The sequence below is a fragment of the Lotus japonicus genome, chromosome 4 (genome assembly GCF_012489685.1).
Source record: "Lotus japonicus ecotype B-129 chromosome 4, LjGifu_v1.2".
Classification (NCBI taxonomy): Eukaryota; Viridiplantae; Streptophyta; class Magnoliopsida; order Fabales; family Fabaceae; genus Lotus; species Lotus japonicus.
The window spans coordinates 69,644,477-69,665,172 of NC_080044.1; the positions used below are offsets into that span (position 1 = coordinate 69,644,477).

General features: G+C 32.8%; 1 protein-coding gene across 1 annotated transcript; it reads right to left on the bottom strand.

Moving 5' to 3' along the window:
* Positions 1-4: 4 nt before the first annotated feature.
* LOC130709866 (alpha-aminoadipic semialdehyde synthase) lies at positions 5-9,921 on the bottom strand. Its single transcript, XM_057558997.1, has 26 exons — positions 9,785-9,921; positions 9,587-9,684; positions 9,092-9,342; positions 8,628-8,714; positions 8,400-8,529; positions 8,133-8,306; positions 7,833-7,915; positions 7,275-7,385; positions 7,114-7,189; positions 6,415-6,586; positions 5,925-6,021; positions 5,660-5,826; positions 5,449-5,506; positions 5,170-5,310; positions 4,724-5,071; positions 4,542-4,622; positions 4,190-4,255; positions 3,651-3,768; positions 3,081-3,210; positions 2,426-2,505; positions 1,950-2,108; positions 1,495-1,732; positions 1,303-1,411; positions 773-934; positions 622-691; positions 5-299 (listed from the first exon to the last, which is right to left on the bottom strand). Exons 3-26 carry the CDS (start codon positions 9,329-9,331, stop codon positions 223-225), a joined length of 3,174 nt encoding a protein of 1,057 aa, XP_057414980.1. The 5' UTR covers positions 9,332-9,342; positions 9,587-9,684; positions 9,785-9,921; the 3' UTR covers positions 5-222.
* Positions 9,922-20,696: the final 10,775 nt, after the last annotated feature.

The following is a 20,696-nucleotide window of genomic DNA, read 5'->3' on the forward strand; positions in this document are numbered from 1 at the left end:
AGAATTATTCTTCATGACCATTGTGCATCATTATGCACAGTAAAAAGCTTGTTATTGAAATGGGGATCAGGCTTGTTCAGTTCAAGAGTTTCCAAGGGTGCTTTTTCAGCCATGATGATGTCATTTCTGACACTTGTGCACAATTGCAGTTGCGTTTCTATTAATACAGCAATTATTATTTACATCAAATGCTGGATGGGGTATTATGTACACCTAAATACATCAAACGCCAGCTTCAGAGACAATTTGCTCATTCTTCTCAATCAACTTGATGCCATAAGCTTGTATAATATCTAGCGCTGCAAATAAAAGAGAATAATAAGCAGAAAACACAGGAATCTGAATCATTTTAGGCCATAAGAAACTAAAGAATCATGATCCGAAAAAGATGCACAATCTCAATTTCTAATAAAAAGAAAATCAAGACAATGAAACTATCATGTGGATATATGATCACTTGCGATTTTATGACCATGTGATTGCCAAGTATGCTCATTAGTTTGGTAAAGTAAGTCATCGCAGCCGTTGATTGATCTAAAGTGAGACACTCCATTCAGAGGAGCCAAATATTTTCAACAAATTCATAACAAACAAACATCAAAAAGTACATAATGCATTCACCTGGAGTGTATACTTCAGGTACAATAGGCCTTAAGACACCTCTTGTCTGAATTTTGTTTGTCAACAAGAGCTGCAAAAACGGATAAAGTTAATTCACTTAAAGCATTTAATTGAAATACAGTTTCTAGTGACAGATGTTGATAGAAAGTACCAGAGCTCCAATAGCAGCTGGAATACCAACAGTAAGGGCCATGGCACTGGTGGTTTTTCCATCGTGAGTCTTCCCAAATTCAAGCAAAGTAGCTCTGTGTTTCTCTGTAATTTGGCTGTCAGGGTATTCTATCTCTACTTCATGGTATAAAAGCACCATATCCTGCTTAAAATCAGATAGAAATTAATGAACTAGACATGAAATGTATCCTTTGATACGTAATCTCTGCACATTCCTTGCAAAGAAGTTACTTTAGCAGTATTTAATGTGGAACATAGAAACAAAAATTAACTGTTTATTGTTCGTGTCGGGAGAAGTTTTAGTAAGCAGTCACCGTGTATATTTGGAACTTCTAAAATAGATTCTAAAACTAAAATTAGTTCTCAAGAGAAGCTTCTGTTTGTAGCTTCTGATTGTCAGAATTGATTCTGAGAAAAGATAAGCTGATCCAAACTTGCTAATATTTTTGTTTAACAACATTTCGTTCCTAAATATCACTTGCGATTTGATATAATTGAGTAGTAATATACCTTTTCTGTGTTAGAGTAGGATAACCTCTTCTCCATGCGGAGACAGACAGCATCAAAAGCGCTTTGGCAGGAAGCAGGAATTTCTGTTTGCTCCAGAAGTCCCAAGAATCTACATGAGAGAAATTCAAACAAGTTAAAACAATAATTTTCCAAATGAAAAATAACTGAGGGCTCGAGGGGAAAATTGCCTACATGATTGTATTTGCTGTCTTAATTGCTGAAATTTGATCTCTGCAATGCCCTAGTTTTAATATCCTTTCCGTGATGTCCTCCTCTTCCATCAATGGTCCATCAGGATGGTCACTGGCAACTTTCAGAAGTTCAAACATGAACTTTCTAAAAGTTGGTCTCGGCTCATTCTTTAGAATCGGATGAGCTTCATTGTTAAATAAACCAATCCTAGAAAGTGACCCCATGATCTCACCAAAACCTGAACATCAGAGTTACCACAAATAAGTTCCTGAGAGATAAACACTGTATACTCAAACTTATCAGGTATAGTTAAATTGAAGATGTTTCAGAAATGGTACAACTTCACCAAATATTGACTATTGTAGTTTAAACAAGTTTAGAGAACTGTATTATTTATAAATCAGTGTGAGTGTCAAATGTTTGTCTGAAAATAATAGTGTCATATAGCACCATGCCTTCATAACGGAGTGTTCCACGAAAAATTGTTGATGCTTCAGATCCTATTCCATATAAATCTCCATAAACCAAAGAGTCACGATTTGGGAGACATTCCAAAGCAAAAGCAGGAAAGTCAGGTATCCTTAGTCTTGTAGCTGAATCATAAAGATTTTCCCCTGTCCCAAAAGAAAGTATCATGTAGTGAGTTATTAACATTTCAAGCAAATGTAACAAAGAGACTGAGTCAGCTGGGACGGAAGTCGGAACGACTCATGTGATGCAGAAAAAGTAAAGTAACCAAAATTAAGCAAGACTTCTCTTGAAATTAAATACAGAAAATTCCATGCTAGTTATTAAAAGGGAGTCATGCATACATGTTACAGAAGCATGTTATTACTTAAGACTTGGATCCTAAAAACAAATAAAAGTACAGAGAATATATCTTAACTTGTTGCTTTCATAGAATTATATTCCCAATTTATTAAAATCATACCAGCAACATGTACAGTTTCGCCATGGTATTTGTAGGTGGCAGGATTGCGTCCAGCTCGGATGGCACCAATAGGATTCCAACTGAAATAATGGGTAACCAATGAGTTCTTAATTCTTATACCAAGTTACCAACAACCATCAAATTTTTTACTACCTAAGGATGAAAACTACAAGTCAAGAGAAATTTAAAAGCACTTGGGTTTTGGTCACTAGAATATCCATATGTCCTCTAGATCATATATATACTAAAATCAGTTATTGTTTATCACATAGTTCATAGGCATTTAAGTTAAAAAACACCATGCGATCTCTTGGGAGGGATTTTAAGGTAACATATTGCAAACCTCAAAACCAAACTCAATTACAAAGCTTTCACTGAATGAAGATAATAGATATTTGTATATAGTTGCTCATTACTTAAGTCAACATAGATATTAAGATATTTGAGACAAGAATACGTTTTCATTCAGAATGTTCATGTTGCATAAAATCAACTATGATATGAACTTATTGACCACTATGTCATCACATCAAATCAATAAGTGATACTCTTGTGAAGGAAAACTTACAACCCTCATAATATTCCAAATGCCATCTTTTAAACTATCAAAACATAGAGTTTTCATTACGTTGGTACAAGACATTCCAAGAAGTACCTGAATTTATATCCTAGTGGATTATCAGCAGCTTCAGGAGATGGAAGTCCACCACAGTAAGAAGTGAAAGACTTTATTTTTCCCTTCTGCATACGTGCATGGTTGATCATCTTCATTGCCATCATGTGATCTGAATCATCAAACAAGAATAAGCTTCTAGGAAATATGACCAGCTTCTAGAAGTTTATGAGCTTGTTTTAATCAGTGCGATGGGATAAAGTAAGTAAGTGAGTATTTTTTAAGGAATTTGTGTAAGTTTGACGACATGTCATGTATATAACATGCAATCCATTAAATATATATTTTCTAAGGATATCTTTCAAATTTCTCTGATGAAGTATTGGAGGCTGGTCAGCCATACCATCAGAAAATAAACATAAGACAATAGTTAAGCTGGTGCATTGCCAAGATCATAAATTCAAAGAAAATCTCTCTGAGAAGTGATAACAATAGTTATAAATATAATATCTGACTTTATATTATTTACATCAACCCAGCTGAACTCTTATAAGACTAATTTATGTTGCAAAAGCCCTGGAAGCAGATCTCGATAATTAGAAAAGCCCATACCTATTCCTGGGTCCAAGCCCATCTCACCAAGAATTGTTACACCGGCATATTTAGCCTTATCATCTAACATTGACATAGAGCTATCAACATAGCTAGCAGTGACAAGATGTTTCTTCAGCTGCATCAAGAAACATGTATTTATTAAGCAAGAAAAAAGAATAGTCATATACATATACAACCAATAGGATTTTTAGCCAAAAAAAAATTAATACAATTCAGGAGTCGGGACATGTGTTATTTCTAAGATTCTGGCCATAGAACTAAAGAAAGCATTGGGTCAGAGTGGGGAAATTTTCCTAGATCACTTCTATGATCTCCTTTCCCCTGAGGAAGACCAATCTTTAACTTATTTCAAACCTTATCACGAATCATAAGAGCGAATTTATGAATTATACAATTGTTGCAGCCTTAAAAATAATCTATTCAGGATATGCTTCTTCCAAAATCTGATGTCATTGATTTTATTGCTTTTTCCTCTTTCTGAATAGATATAATTTCAGTTCAATATTGAATAATAACATAAAAATACTGTGAAGCACCTCAATGCAGGCATTTGCGACAACAATGTGACAACTTGCAGGCAGCAAACTTATAACAACGTCAACCTGCAGACAAAGAAAAAAAAAATGTTAAGGCTGCTATCAAGACCTCAAGAATACAAAATAGATATTAATATGTTGAAACATGTCTCGAGATGGAAATTATAGTCAGCATTAACACATGATGGGAAAATTAAAATTGTAACTATAATATAGGTTAATACTATTTAGTTATTTCAAGATGTTGTATCCAGCCAAATCCTATCTCAATTATTTGTATGTTATTGCAAGATGCTTTCTCATGAATCAATCAAGATAATGGCAGAAATTATTATCTAAAAGACAATTATACCTGTGAAATATACTTAAAAAGATTGGCATGGTCCATCACATCAAGCTGAACTCCAGTAACATTTGGAATTCCATCAACAATCTGCACGATTATTCTAATATCAAATATAGGATCCCTATGAAAAAACCAGTTCTGCTTCCAGGGAAGAACTGATGTAAAAGCAAATATTTTAGTCAAAGTACCTGCTCTGCATCCTTCAGGTACAGAGATCCCACAATGACTTCAACCTCAATTTGGTCTTCAACATCATGTTCCAACAATGTATTATACCATTGGCTGGATGAAAGCCTTCCAAATGATGATAACATCTCAGCAGCTGGCTGACAGACCCGACCCGCACCAAGAATTAAAACTGCAGCCTTCTTTTTTGAATCAGTTTCCTTCTCTATACCGTTCTCTTGGACTTTACCAAGCTTAAGTGAAATTTTATTTAAATCTTGATTTGAAGAATTATAATTTTCAGTTGGATTAGCAAGATTAGTTAAAGAATCAATGATATGATCCAGAACAGCTCTATCATCTGCACCGACCTATTGAAAACACAGCATGTTGATACATCATTAATTATAAGAGGTTCACGAGGTTTATACTTGATACAAGAATCATAAATAAATAGATGGCTACTTACTTCAAGTTCGGAGTATGATATAGCATCAACACTCTGACCCACACGGCAGTTGACTAAGTGGAAGGAGCCTCCAGCAGCTTCAATAATATCTAACGCCTCATTTATCAGAAACTTATCAAACAAATGACCACTCAGAGATACCTGTCAGTTATAGCCAGCATTCTAGATCAGAAGATTAAGTAGCAACTAGTATGACTACCATGCTTATCTACTAAACAAGTTAATTTGGCATGTACAGTACAACAAATTGGATAATAATATTGAAACTAAGGAACTCACCGATATATTGTATTTACTCTTGTTAGTTAAAGAATTTTCTGAGTTGTCTGATACTTCCCTGCAAGCCAAAAGAAAATATGTTCCTATTATTAAGAGTGGGAATAACAGGAACCGTAAAAGAGTACCCAACAAAATGAATGAAAAGGACCTTTCACAAATTCAAAGGTAAGGCTACAGATAACAAGTAAAGCAATATAAAACAGACACATACACTGATTCAGAGTTCCGCATGCGAGGGATATAATCATATAAGGAGGTTAGTACACCTCCATGGGTTATGCAAGCTCTCCTTAAGTGAGCAGGCAACTTTGTAATGTCTGTAGCAGAAGCCAAACTTATGACAAACTGGGACAGTACGTTTCCAAAATATTGGGAAGCCTAAACATAATGAAATTGCATATTCAATCATTTTCCAAACCTGTAGCATTCTCTAATCCAATGGATGTAAAGGAAATAGCAAATGAGAAAGCACCTACCTCTTTTGCAAATTCTGTTGGAAGGGTGTCAACAGCTAAACATATCACACCATTCCCCTCCATGTCATCATGGTAGGAATCGGTTATGGGATCATATCTAACAACAATATGACAACATACAAGAGATAAAAATATCATAACGTAAATATTCACAATTGAATAGACATTGTAATGTAAGCCGAAATAATATTTATGCCCAAGTATCACCTACAAATGTGATAGCTGCTATAAACAGAAAATCAAGTATTATGGTCTACCATACTTCTTAGGCCTCCTCTTCTATCTTTTAGATGGGTAGGACTTGGTTTGCATGGTAAGAAATTTTTAAGGCGTCATGGTGTATAAAAATCCAAGATTTTATGCTGGACATTCAATGCAACATTCAGTGACTCTAAAGCAAAACTATCAGTCTCTAAGATAAATTCTATCGTAGAAATAGTGTAGATGAAACTAAAGTACACGACATGCCCAAAATAGTGACATTGTATACCTGAAGAAGGGTGAATCGATTGATGTAGTGCGGTTAACAAACTCAATAGAACCCCCTATATCACATGTTATGTCTGCTATTCCAACAAGCGGGCACCCCTTTCTCATTAAATCTTGAGTCTGCTTATAGCTCAACAATGGAGGAAACCTTTTCTCCCAATACATGCAATTGACTAAAACATGTAAATGTGAGTAATATTGCTTATTAAGAAAAATAGTTTATCAAGAAACTTCTTAGGCCAAATGTATCAAAAACAGAACTACTAGGACATGGTGTGGTGAAGTAGTTGTTCTAGTTCTTCTTGATCTAGCAACATATGAATTAGATATATCTTCCATGGAAAAGCACAAAAGACTTGAGAAAAAATAATTTTTATCATGAAGCATTTCAGGCTAATGTATAAAAAAACAAAAACATTAATTTGTGGTGATTGGTGAGGTAACTCCAGACTTGTTAAAATCCTTTAGACTGAATAACATGTATCTTCAGCAATAAAATAAAACATTGCAGACTTAGATTTTCTTCAATATTTCTTTTGACAAGTGAGCAAGAAGAACTCAATTGAAGCAATTTTAGTATGTTATAATAAATTAAGTTCAAAACAACAACAAAAATTATTGGCTGTCCATAATAATTCAGCGTGACAAGTAATAGCATATAATTTGCCTCAATATCAGTAACAAGCATGAAAGGACTTACCTATAACAGATGCATATGGTGCTATTTTTTCATGGAAAATGGGATTGTAGTGTTCAGGATGTGCATAGTAGTCTGTCTGAAATGAGCAGATCAGGTTAGTATACTAGATTTAAATCACACCCCCTGCTTGACATAGAAGAGATCAAGATCAACTAACTCACTTTGTCAAACACTTTCGAAGGATCTTTGGGTTCAACCATGTCTTGGGCAGTCACAACACAACCATAAACCTGGAAAACTCTTTTTGATGCATGCCTTGGATGATTTGTGTCCTGTTAAACAAAAGACATATGAGAAAAAGTACAAGAGACATGCTAGGCATCTCCATAGCAACAACAACAAAACATTTTCAAGGTTTTATCAGTTGATTACTTTAATCAGATGTAAACTCGAGTTTATAATAATTTCATTTATTTATAACAATAATAGGCTTTTATTATGCACCTCTATTATTTATATTTTCCTAAACCATAAGCCTTAAAATCTAAAACCGAAACATAATAAGACGTAGTGCATCTATGGAAATCCTTATACAATTGATTCTAAAGTCAAAATCAATTATAGGGGGAAGCTTCTGTGAGTAGCTTTTGGCTGTCTAAATTGAATATGAGGAAAGAAAAGCTAATCCAAACATGTTATTAGTAAGTGGATCCACAAATTACCATAATAAGGCTAAGTACTGAGACAATAGTGATCCCAATAGTCCAATCATAGCTTACCATTTTTTCTAGCTCACACAGTCTAGATGGATCCACAAAGGTATGAGGAAGAAGCTTGAATACCTCCTGTGCACCAGAACAAACTACAAGAAAGGAAGAGATCAATCTTTCGCATAAGAGTCACTTTTCAACATTAATAAGGAAGAGAAGTAACTGGGATATCAGAAACCATTACTTCATGACCACAAGGATCAATTTAAAGTCACTTGTCCTTATGTCTGCTGAAGAAAGGACATGCAATAAGCAAAGGTACAGTATCATTTACTAACAAAAGCGCATTCAAAGACTCTATTACCATACCATTTCCAGAACCAGTAAATACAAAAACCAAGGGACAAATCCCCACTGGCAATCCCTGGGTTGCAATTTCTTCACCAACAGAAATGACAGCAGCCTTAGCAGCAGCCAAGGAAGGGTACATGTAAGATGATCCCAGTGATAAGAAAGGTGTTGAATATCCAAGACTTAAAAGCCCTGGAACATAGACAAATAAGATGTAAAGTTTGAAGAACACTCAGAGTCACTCAACTAGGAAATATGACAAAAATTGTGTCATGAGAAACATACGCTGTCCTAATCCACGTAAAAAATCAATCATTCCAGCTCTACCAGCGAATTTTCCAAATGCAAGTAACCTTTTCCCATTGTCCCCAACAATCAACTCATAGTCAAATAACGATGCCCTCTCAGCTAGAATCTACAAAAAGGTGGGTGACATAACAACAAGTTAGAAATGGCAAGAAAACACCACAAATTTTAACTCACGCTTCAAACATGAAGAATTAGATAAAGTACCTTATCTAGTAAAGGCATGTTTTCGCTCTGTGCTTTATGGGTATGGGAGAAGAAGCCATAAGCTCTATCTGGTAATATCATCTCTAGCTGCACGAAAGCCACAAGAAGAAGGATCATGAGTATGTCTGGGCAAACAACTAAATTAAGCCCTGAGCCAATTTGAGAAGCTTCCTGAAATATGCTTAAAATAGCTTACAAGTAAGTATAAGTACTTAATCATAAGCTATTCTGAGCAGCTTACAAAAAAAGTTCAAAACAGCTTATAGGTATGTCGTAAGCTATTCCCACTAAGTGAGGTCAAACATATGAATCACATTACGTCATTGAGTTCGATCAAAAACCATATATCAAAATGCGACACATATATATCAAAAATCTATCTGATCAGCTAAAAACACAGGCAACAAGAAACTTTCACAGTCCACACATAACTAAATTAACCCAAGAAAAAGGGAAAAAAGAACCTTTGGTTGCTTGATCCCTAGGATGAGACCACATTGTGACAAGTCTTGGGATATTTCACAGCCAACTTCCTCATACAGAGCATCATGGAAAATTCTCTTAGTAGAAGGCTGCACAATAATTCTAGACACGGTTGTGCCACCGTGAAGTAATCGAGCACAGTGTGATGGGGTCAACGGTGCCCTTCTTTCCCATTTGTTCACAGACTCTGCTAGAATCCCAACAACCCCGTTCCCAAGCATACTCCTGTTACCTGTTCCAATACAAATACAACACTCAATTGTGCTACATATTATGCTAAATCCTTCATCAACCCAAATACAAAAACACAAAAAAAACCAACCCCCAGTTTCAATATACAAATAAAAATCCAAGCTCTTCCTACTATTGATTATGATAAAAAACTACACTGAGTACAGGGGATGGGGAAAACAACCATGATAGCAGAGTGAAACTACGTCTAGAAGAGAAAAGAGTTACATAGAAGATATTCTTACAGTTGAAGGAGGAGTATATGATCAGTGTATAATCAACTGATGAGAGAAAACAAGACTAGAATGAATGGAAGATTGTGCAGAAGGTTCCTTCCCTGTCCCTGTGTCAGCTTGAAAGACTAGTGTTAATATGAAAAAACCTTAAAATGTGAATGATTCAGAATCATAGGTAAGACTAAGAATCAAATGAAGATACGTAACAAGACATATAACTTTTGCAGAATTCGGCTCTGACAAGGCAAAACAACTTAACAAGTGACCAAACAATCACATGTGATTGTGATGGGAATAATGTGAGTGAGTTTCAAACCCATTTTCTTTTTTGTTATTTCATGTTTATCCACTTTCAATCTTCATATCTCTATTAATTTTTTTATCATTTCATTCGTCATATTCTTTATCACTCTCTATTTGAGGTATGGGTTGACTCAATATACATTTTTCCAGCTGAAATGAGTCGTTTTTTTATCTTAATTTGATGGGTTAGTGTGAATTTATCCATGTGGATATGATTAGGATCCTATCTATTGCTTAAAAGAACATTAATGCTAAATTTTAAGAATAAGATAAAGATCAAGGATTTTCTTGCATTTATTAAGAATTAAAAGATTAACTAAAACTAAAATTTTAAATTATATTAATATATAATGTCATACTATTAAATTTATACAAGTATAATGATTACAAAATAAAATAGTATAATCATTAAAAGTGTAAGGTATTATTACATTACAAATAATTTTTATGGATATCTTTATTTATTAATTTGTGACCCACTAGTAAAATGATTTATTTATATATTCATTATTTTATTTTATTTTTGAATGAGGGACTAAGCCCAAAAAAAAACAAAAGGCTACCCATCCATGAACAAAAACCAAAAGAGATGGGTGCAGACTCCAAATTATCCTGACAGATTAGCTTTGTGACAAATTATCCTTCAAAGGGAATATCTATCTATTATAATATACTTTTCATGTTCTTATGTTTCTATATAAAACTGCCACCATTTTAATCAATTTGTTTTTCATATTTACTCGTCACTTTTACAGTTTTTAAAAAACATGAATTATACTTCATCAATTGTACCCTTAAATTATTGATGACAGGAGAATTAAAAAATATAATTAATAAAAGAGATAAGAAGTACTCCCTCCGTTTCCTATTATAAGTCACATTTTTTGAAAAAATTTTGTTACAAAATATAAGTCAATTTCTAATATCTAGGAAGCATTAAATATTTTTTTCCAAATTCACCATCATATTTAATATGAAAGATATGATAAACTTTAGAAGTATTAACTTGGAGAGAGAAAATCATAGGAAAGTAAATAAGAGTAATCTAGGAAAGTAAATCATTTTTTTTACAAATTTATTACTATTAACTACTTTTCTTAATCTAAGAGAATTAGTTATTTGTGACTTATATATAGGAACGAAGGGAGTATATTAGAAAGTTAAATGATAATTTTAATAAAACTAAAACATTAAATGATATTCCTTAATATATGTGTCACAACCTTAAATTGACACATATTAAGAAATAAAGAGAGTATAAAAATTGAAGCATGAAATATCGCGTCGTTACATTTCTTTTACTTGAGTCACATCATATCTTCAGGTAATTAGTTATCAACTTATATAGATTAGAGGTCATGTCACATGAACAATTTTAAACAATTAAAACACTATTTTTTATTTTATTTTTCTATTTTTATTCCAAATAATCATTATTAGTAACATTTTCAACTCCATCAAACACCTAATACAAGAGCCTCAAATAAAATAAAATAAACATTTAAAATAACTGAATAAATATATTTTAACTTTTCATCTGACCTATATTTAAGATACAATTACACACATCTGAAAATACTTGAATCTATAGATGTAACTATGTAAGAAGAAATAATCTTTAATTTTTATCCACGTGTTATATTGAAATACTTTACGTATGTAACTTTCTTTCATATAATTAATTGACAATTGTACGATACCAAATTGGATAAGCACAATATCTGTCGTCCTACTCTTATCATTTGCGGAATTTTGCCATTTTACTGTATAAATATATTGCAATGTACCCATGACTATATTTAATGTCTCATGTTCTTCTATTTATGATTATTTATCCTATTTAAAAAACATGATTATATTGTCTTCACGTTGCTTTATACATTTAAAAATTTGGAAAGGACATATATATAGTACTAGATAACATGTGACCTGTTCTTTCATTTTTTAATGCGTATTTAATGTTTAATTAATCAATATTATTTTTAATTTTCATTTCTTTTTTATGGTAATTTCACTTGAAATTAAAGTAAAGTTTGTATTTTGTCCTTTACATCTGGTATTTATTTCTTTGAATTCTAGGAGAATTCTTTGTTTTTTTAACAGAATTCTAGGAGAATTCTAATATATTTCTTATATTTTCTTAACTTTAATCACTACTCTATATCCACTAACAACAAATTGATGACTCAATATTACCAACAGGAAAAACTTCTTCATGTAAAAAATAAATATACTTTCATAATTCATTGTCGGTAGATGGATATATATATATTTTTGGGTCAAAATTGTACATGGCATGGATTGGGCCCAAATGAAATGATGCCAAGGCCCAACTTTATTCCCTGACTTGCTGGATATGAGCCAAACCCACCAAACAAGTTCAGGCTTTGAGGAAAAGCCCATATGTTCCTTTCTAAAACCAACCAGAGTTTGACCGCACACAAAAAAAAACTTTTAGTCCCTCTTAAATTTTCATAATCACTTTTGGTCCATCTCCTCCTATTTCCCCTTCTTTCTCTTTCTCTTCCTCCTCCCATTCAACCACCATCCAACCTCCAACAAGCCCAGACCTCCCTCTCCCTCTTCCCTCCATTCCTCAACCTCCACAACTCCTTCCCCTTCCTCCAAGTCTCTCTGTAAATTTGTCAAACACATAGTAGATGTCAAGAATGACACTGGCTATATAGAAAATAAGGAAGAGAAACCGTGTTCTGAAATCTCAAGTTTTTCTATTTTCCCCATTTTAATTTTAATAGTATTTTTTAAAATTTTATTGACAACCTAATAAAATAAGATCTTACTTGCATCTTGTTAATAAGATCATATGTATAAAATTATACATTAATATGAAACTTAACAATATTTTACTTATGACATCAAATTTTACATGTATATTATAATCTTCATTAATTTTCTTATATTCCAATTATTATTGTTTAGTTTTTGTAAAATTTAATATGATGATCAATCAAAGTAAAAAATGCATTCTGTGCAATAATAATAATTTGTCACGTTGCATAAGTACAAGAAACAATATTTAGTCGCAGGCGTGAAGTAACTTGAGATTAGAAGCGTGTTGCTACGCACCAAATTGAGCATCGATGACAAATGTGATTTAATTTGGTGATATTTCTATTTCATGTTTTGCTAAGAATATACAACTCATTGGAATTCATCTCTTTCACGTAAGGTGTTTGAAATTGTACGATGCTAATTGATTCAGATGGTTAAGCTTTTGTTTTCTTTTCAGATTCTATTGCATTTGTAACATATGTAGTTTTGTCCTTACACACATAGATAGGTGAATAAATGTTAAAGCATGATAAAGAAATATAGACTTAGAGTTAAAACTCATCATGGAGTAATACATAAATTATAAAATTACTTTAACTATTACTTAACTATTCATGATAAACTAACTAGTTTTTTGAAAGAAACTTCTCTCCATATATTAGTGGGTAATTTGTAAAATCTCTATAAGCGTTTATGGTTCTTGACTCTTGAGGTATGCTTTGGTTGTGGCGGTGACCGAAGCCGAATTTACTTTAAAAAAAATTATCCAAGAAAAACAATAATAAAGTAGAAACCATAATGTTAAAAGAAAAAGAAGAAAAATGACCGTTCCAAATCTAAATTTTGTGTGGGTGTGTGTTTACCTAGAGTTGCGGGTGTCTTTTTTATTTTTATACTGATTATTGAGATAAATAAATTTTAAAATTGAATCTAATTAAAATAGTTAATAATTTTTTAAAGATAGTAGTTGTAACTACTCAATCCGTTTCAAAATAACTGTTTACTTAAAGAAAAAATTTGTTTTGTAATAATTGTTTACTAAGAATTATAAGAAAGCATTAGTTGATGTATTTTCATATAATACCCTTATGAAAATAATAAAAGGTGAGAGATTAAAATTTATCTCAAAGGGTAAAATAGAAAAATAAATAATATGTTTTAAAAATTTAATCGTATTAATTACATTAAAAACCTTAATATGCATGTGTATTTCCTACCTTTATGAGTAATTATTTTGAAACAGAGACACAATATTAAAATTTAAAATAACTAACTAAATTTTTTGACAATGCCAATATTTAATATCGTCATCTCTCACCCATAAGAAATTCTATACCCAAAATATCATTAACCATGAATACTAGGCTCAAGTGCTTGTCAAAGAGTGGGTTAATGGTTAAGATTAAAATAATTTAGTAGTCACATAATCACTTAAAAATGTCATGTAACTTCATATTTTAATCTTTACCATTTACGATTAGATCTGACGGCCGTAATTTATTCTTGTATTCTCATATAAAAGTATTTTTTTATATGATACATCCCTGCTTGATTGTATATATATTCTAAATTTAAGTGCTAGCTTATATTCATGAATTTAGCTGTCACCCATGCATAAAAAATTTGTTCACACTATTATTCAGGCATTTTGATGTCAATGTACTAAAAAGTTTATTATGCATTTTATAACAAGGAGGCCTACTTTTATCTAAACTTGTTTGTCGATGTATCTACAAATTAAGGAGTAGTATATAATTGTAGTAACTTATAAAATTGTACTGTATATGAATAAGTTTCTTTATCATAATTGTTGAAATGTATGTTAATTTAACACACACAGCTACTGGTATGCAATTATTAATTAATGTGGAAGTTAAACATGTTCTATCAAAAATTAAGATTGCCAAAAATATGGATGAAGGGCCACACAATAAACCCAAAAGTTAATTTCTTTAAATAAAGAGTCAAACTGACCCATTAATTAATTTTGATTTTGATTTGGAGATAAGCTTGACTGTAATTAATGGACCCAGCCCCAACCACAACACATGCTAGATCCACAAATAGATTTCAGATTCCGCGTTTTTGTGATCCTCTTTTCTTTTTTAACACTAACATCTTTCTTTTCTTCTCTTCCTTTTATGCTTTAGAATGCATATATAAAGCAAAATGGAAATGAAATCAAGCTGTATAAACGCGTTTTTGTTTTTGTAGCTAGCATTAGTTAGAACTTGTTCTCTAAGAGCATCTCCAATGGTAGGAACTTATTTTGGGACTTTACTCATTTTTTTGTGGGCCCAGATTGCCACATAGAATTTAAGACACTCATAAGGTCTCTATGCACATTTCACTCTAGTGGTTGAGATCTTATTTTATTTTTGACCGGGCCCACAATACCCAATATATTTATATGATTTATTTCCCTCTTTATTTTTCACTTTGGTTATGGTATTGGAGGAGAGAGAAAAAAATATTATTTTATTTAAGATCTCACATTTGAGAGTACCTGAGCTAAGGCACGGATCTTAGCTTTTGCTAAGATCTCATGCCATGTATGATAGCTCCAATGGTGGGATCTAATAAGATCCGGATCTTATTTTAAGATCTCAAAATAAGGACTCCATTGGAGATGCTCTAAAGTTGCAAGTCGCTTTTGGCTTTAATGCATGCCTCTGTTTCTGACCTTTTTCCTTTTCATTTTACTATGAGCATGTTTGGATACTACAATCCAGGGCCGGTCCCGACATTTTGGAGGCCCTGGATTAATAATAAAAATGGACCCCTAAATTTTTTTTTTAAAGAAAGTTTAATAGGTACACTAAGCCAAAAAAAAAAGGCCTTTTACAGCGCTTCGGACCTCTCGCCGCTGTTAAATAGTATACAGCTGTACGAAGCGCTATAAAAGATTGACTATTTACAGCGCTTTTTTAAGTAAAAATACTGTAAAAAGTATTCAATTTTTTTTTTGAGGGCCCTTTTTTTTGGAGGCCCTGGGCTGTGGGCCTGCTTGCACAGGCCCAGGGCCGGCCCTGCTACAATCAATTATGTAAAATTAATTTTAGTCGGTCAAAATCAATTCTAATAAGTTGAAATAATGTTTGGACCCACCTGTAAAACAGAATCAATTCTACTTGACAATTGCCTTAACATATTATTAACAGATTTTACAACTAAATTTTATAAAATTATAATACAAAATCTACTCTATTTTTTAATAAAAATATTCAAACATAAATCACATTTTTTTACTCACATTTAATGGTTCCCACTAGGGTGGGGCAAGTTTCAAATTGGTCCACCGGTGGACCAGGGGTTATTCTGGACTTTTCCCCCTTCCTGTTCTTCTCTTCCACTTTCTCATCCATACCATATCCCCCTCCTCCTCCCGCCGCTCAACTTGTTCACCCCCTCTGTGAAGCACGGCAGCGTCGATCACTGGAGCTCCGAGCTACCACTCGGTCACAGGAGCTACAAGCTGGATGAAGAGGGGATGGGTTTCTGATTTTTTATGAAGAGATGATGGATTTTCGTTCAGATCTACAAACTGACTTCAGATCTGGATTTTCTCTCCCAAATTTCGGTCTCTCCTCTGTCTACCGAACAATCCTCTTCAACCAGAAGCAGCTTCTGATCATATTCACATGGTGCATGAGCCACTCCGATCAAGACCCGAAGCTCGCAGAGAACGCTGGTGCTGTGGTCTGCGTGGTGGTCGGAGGCGCGAGTTAGGAGAGGGCGGTGGTCAGATTCACTCCGATCTGACTATTGGGAACCTCTGTTAATTTGTGAAAATGGTTGATGGGTCTTCTTCCTTAACGCATCGTCCTCATCATCATGAATCCAAGGGAAAGGAAAAAGAAGAAAAGGGTGCTGCATGAGAAGAAAGGGGTTCAAGATGAAGATAAGCAAATCAAGGAGCAAAACCCATTAGCACAATACTAAAAATTTCCAATTTTTTTTATACCTGATTAAGCGGTTCCCCTTTCCCCATTTTCTCTGTGCATCCCGACCTTGGCTTGTGGCGGATGATGGCGGAGGAGGCGGAGGCCGGCCAGAGTGAGTTTTTTGACAGAGGAAAGTTTGGAAAAGAATTCAGGTAGGGAGAGAGAGGATATGACACTTTTACCCTTTTTAAATTAACTCAATCCTAACCACCCATTTTAAAAATATTCTTAGATTCCTATATCCAAGGGTTCTAAGGCATTGGTCCACCATGGACCAGTTTTATAAAGTGCCCACCCTAGTGGGAACCACATTTAACATACGAAACTTTAATAGAATTAATTTTGTGCAACGTCGATCTAAACACACACTATGTTTATTGTTTTGGGATGACTATGAATATATTGCTATGAACCAAACCTCCGATGTTGATGTTTCTCTAATAAATCAGATTCATGAGATGACATGCACATCTGTCTTACTTAACCCAACTCATCATAATTAATTAAGGTATGCATAGATGTTACTCCAAAGTTATTTATTGCATTTGCATCCAGGTCTATATAGGTCATATGTGTATTAATAATTTATGACATAAATAATGAGGGGAAGATTATGCTGAAGATAAGATTATGTCTTTATACTTTTGACTTTTTTTTAGCTTCATTACCGTGATATCCGATGGTTGGGTGCAATTAATTTTCATTAAACCATTTTATGCTTTTGCTACAAATTTACTCCATCATCTGTTATTTTTGTCAAGAAATATGATTTTTGATAGTGTTAATTAATGATTTTTGTTAATTATTAGGGATGGCAATGGGTCTTGGACCCATAGAATACCCGTAAAAAATACATGTTATGGGTAGGGTAAAAACCCGCTAGATGGCTATGAGGTTGGGTATGGATAATTACCCGTAAAAAGTAATGGGTATGAGTGCGGGTATGAGTACTATAGTACCCAACCCGCCCCATACCCGCACACACATATTATTATTATTATTATTATTATTATTATTTAGTATTATATGAACAAATTAAGTTAAGCTATAGCTTTCAAACTTAATTATTTTAAAAAATATGTGACTATTTAAAGTATTCATAATCATTGCTAATTTACTCCCACTTATTTTTAAAATTAGTAAGTTAATAACCTACAACTTTAGGACTATATTATAAATCCAAAATAAAAATTAAGTTATATCTTTCTTGCTTATTCGTTCTAAAAAAATATATTCTTAGTTGAATGATTTTATTTGTTACGTAGATAATCTTTTGTATTTATATTAGTGTTTTTTATTTAAAAAGTTAGTTGTATTTTTTGTTTTCTATTAACAAAAATAGTGAAAATTAAAATATATTTTTGTTAGCTAAATTGCGGGTAATGGGCACGGGTACGGGCATATAGGTACCCTCTGGGGACGGGCATTCAAGTTGCTACCCATGCGGGTATGGGAACGGGTAATATGGGTAATTTTTTAAAACACGGGTATGAGGATGGGTACTATAGTACCCTACCTAAACCCTACCCATTGCCATCCCTATTAATTATCCATAATATGTGAGAGTCTCTCTCATGTGAATTTTTTTCACTTTTCTCATACATGTTAGAAGTTTTTATATCTATCTCTTTCCTAATAAACATTCACATAATGTCATTTAAATATTTAGTACATATAAAATGAAGATAGACACAAAAACTTCATCATCTGAAAACATGAGAGAATTTTTCAATGATTTACACGTATAAGTTTTGATGATTTAGTGAGTGTTTGATTTCACTCTTAGAAACTATGTACTATCAACACGCTTTTGAAATAATGTGTTTCGGCATCCAAACACACTTTTATTATTCTTTGACACATATATTTTATTTATTTATTTATCTTCTTTGGACGGCAGGCCTTCCTTTTCCAAGAGGACTGTGACGTTTCTTACAAAATTTGATCATTTAAGATTCTTTAACCATGCAGTTTTCTTTTCAAAAAAAAACCATGCAGTTTTAAAAAACCAACTGATACTACTTTGGAGTTCTTTTATTTATTTTTATTGGATCTAACTTTAGAAATCTAGTACATGCTTAGTTTCTCATGTGAGAGATCGAAATTGATTCCACGCTCAATAAAGCTTATGAATGTAGCTTTAATGAATCACAATTCTTAATTTTGTTGTGATATATAATGTGGGTGAGAAATATCACATTAATTAAAAAAGAAAGTGTTAAGTAGTATAAAGCGAAATTAAATAACTAATACATTAAATGTCTTAAGGTTTTAGGTAAAATATATGATATCTAGTTCACTAGTGTGGTTTTGTTTTTACCAAACATTTCTTAAAGTTTAGGCATCCCATAATCTAACAATAGTATAAGAGCTGAGGTTCAAGAGAACAGAGAAACAATGATGTGCGGCACTAGTCATTTGAAGATATATAGATTGGTTTTCATCAATTATCATTTTTTTAGAGACGTGCTATGGCTAGCTACTTTGAAGTAGTTTTTTTATAGGAGGATGGACTTCTCTTTATAGCTAGCAATGCACAATAGAAGACTATTTAGACCAACGGGTCTTGACTGAGCTTTAGAAGAAGAAAAGCTAATGAGATGAAAGATTTAGAGTGGATTCAATCCATAAAAAAGGCCGTGAGCTAAATTTGATTGACACTTAGCTTGCTCCACAAATTAGAAGATGGTAGATGGAGGTAATGTTTTTTTTTTTTGATAAGTAGATGGAGGTAATGTGTTTGATTAATGAGTTTAATGAATGAGGGGGAGTATCAAAGATGAAGAGCCAAGTGTTGCTTTTGATGGCATCACGCCAAATCTTATAAACACCTAGCTAGTGGCTAGTGCACTCAATTTTAGTCAGGAAGAGTACACTGCAGCTTGTTAAAGAAAAGTCAACAAATGACGAGTGTGCTGATTTTTAGCTCTATGAGTGTGCTGATTTTTAGTAACTATGGATTGGGTACCCTTGTATCCCAAGTAATTCAATTGCCTATAAAAAATGACTAGTTTTGAATTTTGATAGATTTTTTGGATGAAAGGAAGAAATATGATAAGTAACATGAGTACATTTCAATTTAGAGATATGAATAATTTAAAGTGTTTTATTGCTGAGAGCTTAATCACATACAAGTTAAATATCCATAATTCATGAAGATTTGTAAAGTCTAAAGGAAAAAACGTGAAAGATGAAAAATGTTCATTTTGCAAATGTTGTCGGCTATCAGAATGATCTTTTACTTCGTAAGGATAAATTTGATGACAAAGTGATTTTAGATATTAGTAGTAATAATAATAAGTTTTAAATATGTTTATGGTCTCTCACTAATATACTTGAGTTTAAAATGGCATTGGAAAAAATTCATAGCTTCTAGTACAAAGTTTTTATTCTTTTTTAAATAATGACACGTGATACCATAAATTTATAATGCTAGTCATTTTTTATCAAGTAATTAGTCAGTCATATCACATATGACTGTTTATATGGCCCTTTCACATCCGTTTTAGTCCCCAAAAATTTCTTTGATCATATTTTATCATTTTTCTCCTTCCCGTTTTCTTCCTCTTCCTCACCTCCTCTCACCCACCACCACCCTTTCTCCCAACATTATTTCTAGTGAGCCGCCGTGACCACTCATTCCAAAATCACCATTAATTGAGGAACCTAAACTTTCCCCTTCCTCTCCTCCAAATCTCTACTCCTCCCTTCTCCCCTTATCCAAAATAGTAAAAGTCTCTCCCTAAATCTCTCCAGCAGCCATGACCACCAAATATACTTGAAAATAAAATTAAATCTTAAGGTAAAATTGGCAAATTAAAATCAAATGTACAAAAATTTTAAAATAGATACTCAGTTAGTTAACAAATTAGAAAAATGAAACCGAAAAATTGCAAATTCAAAAGCCTTTAGACTTGTAGGGTACACTAAACTATCATGCATTGGACTAACCGACTAAGCCTGGGCTTTCCATTTTTGATATATATAAAAGTTTCAACCATCCATGATCACAGGTCTATTAAGTTAACAAAATTATACCTCCATGAATTTTGTTATTTAATTATCACAAGGACTGGAAT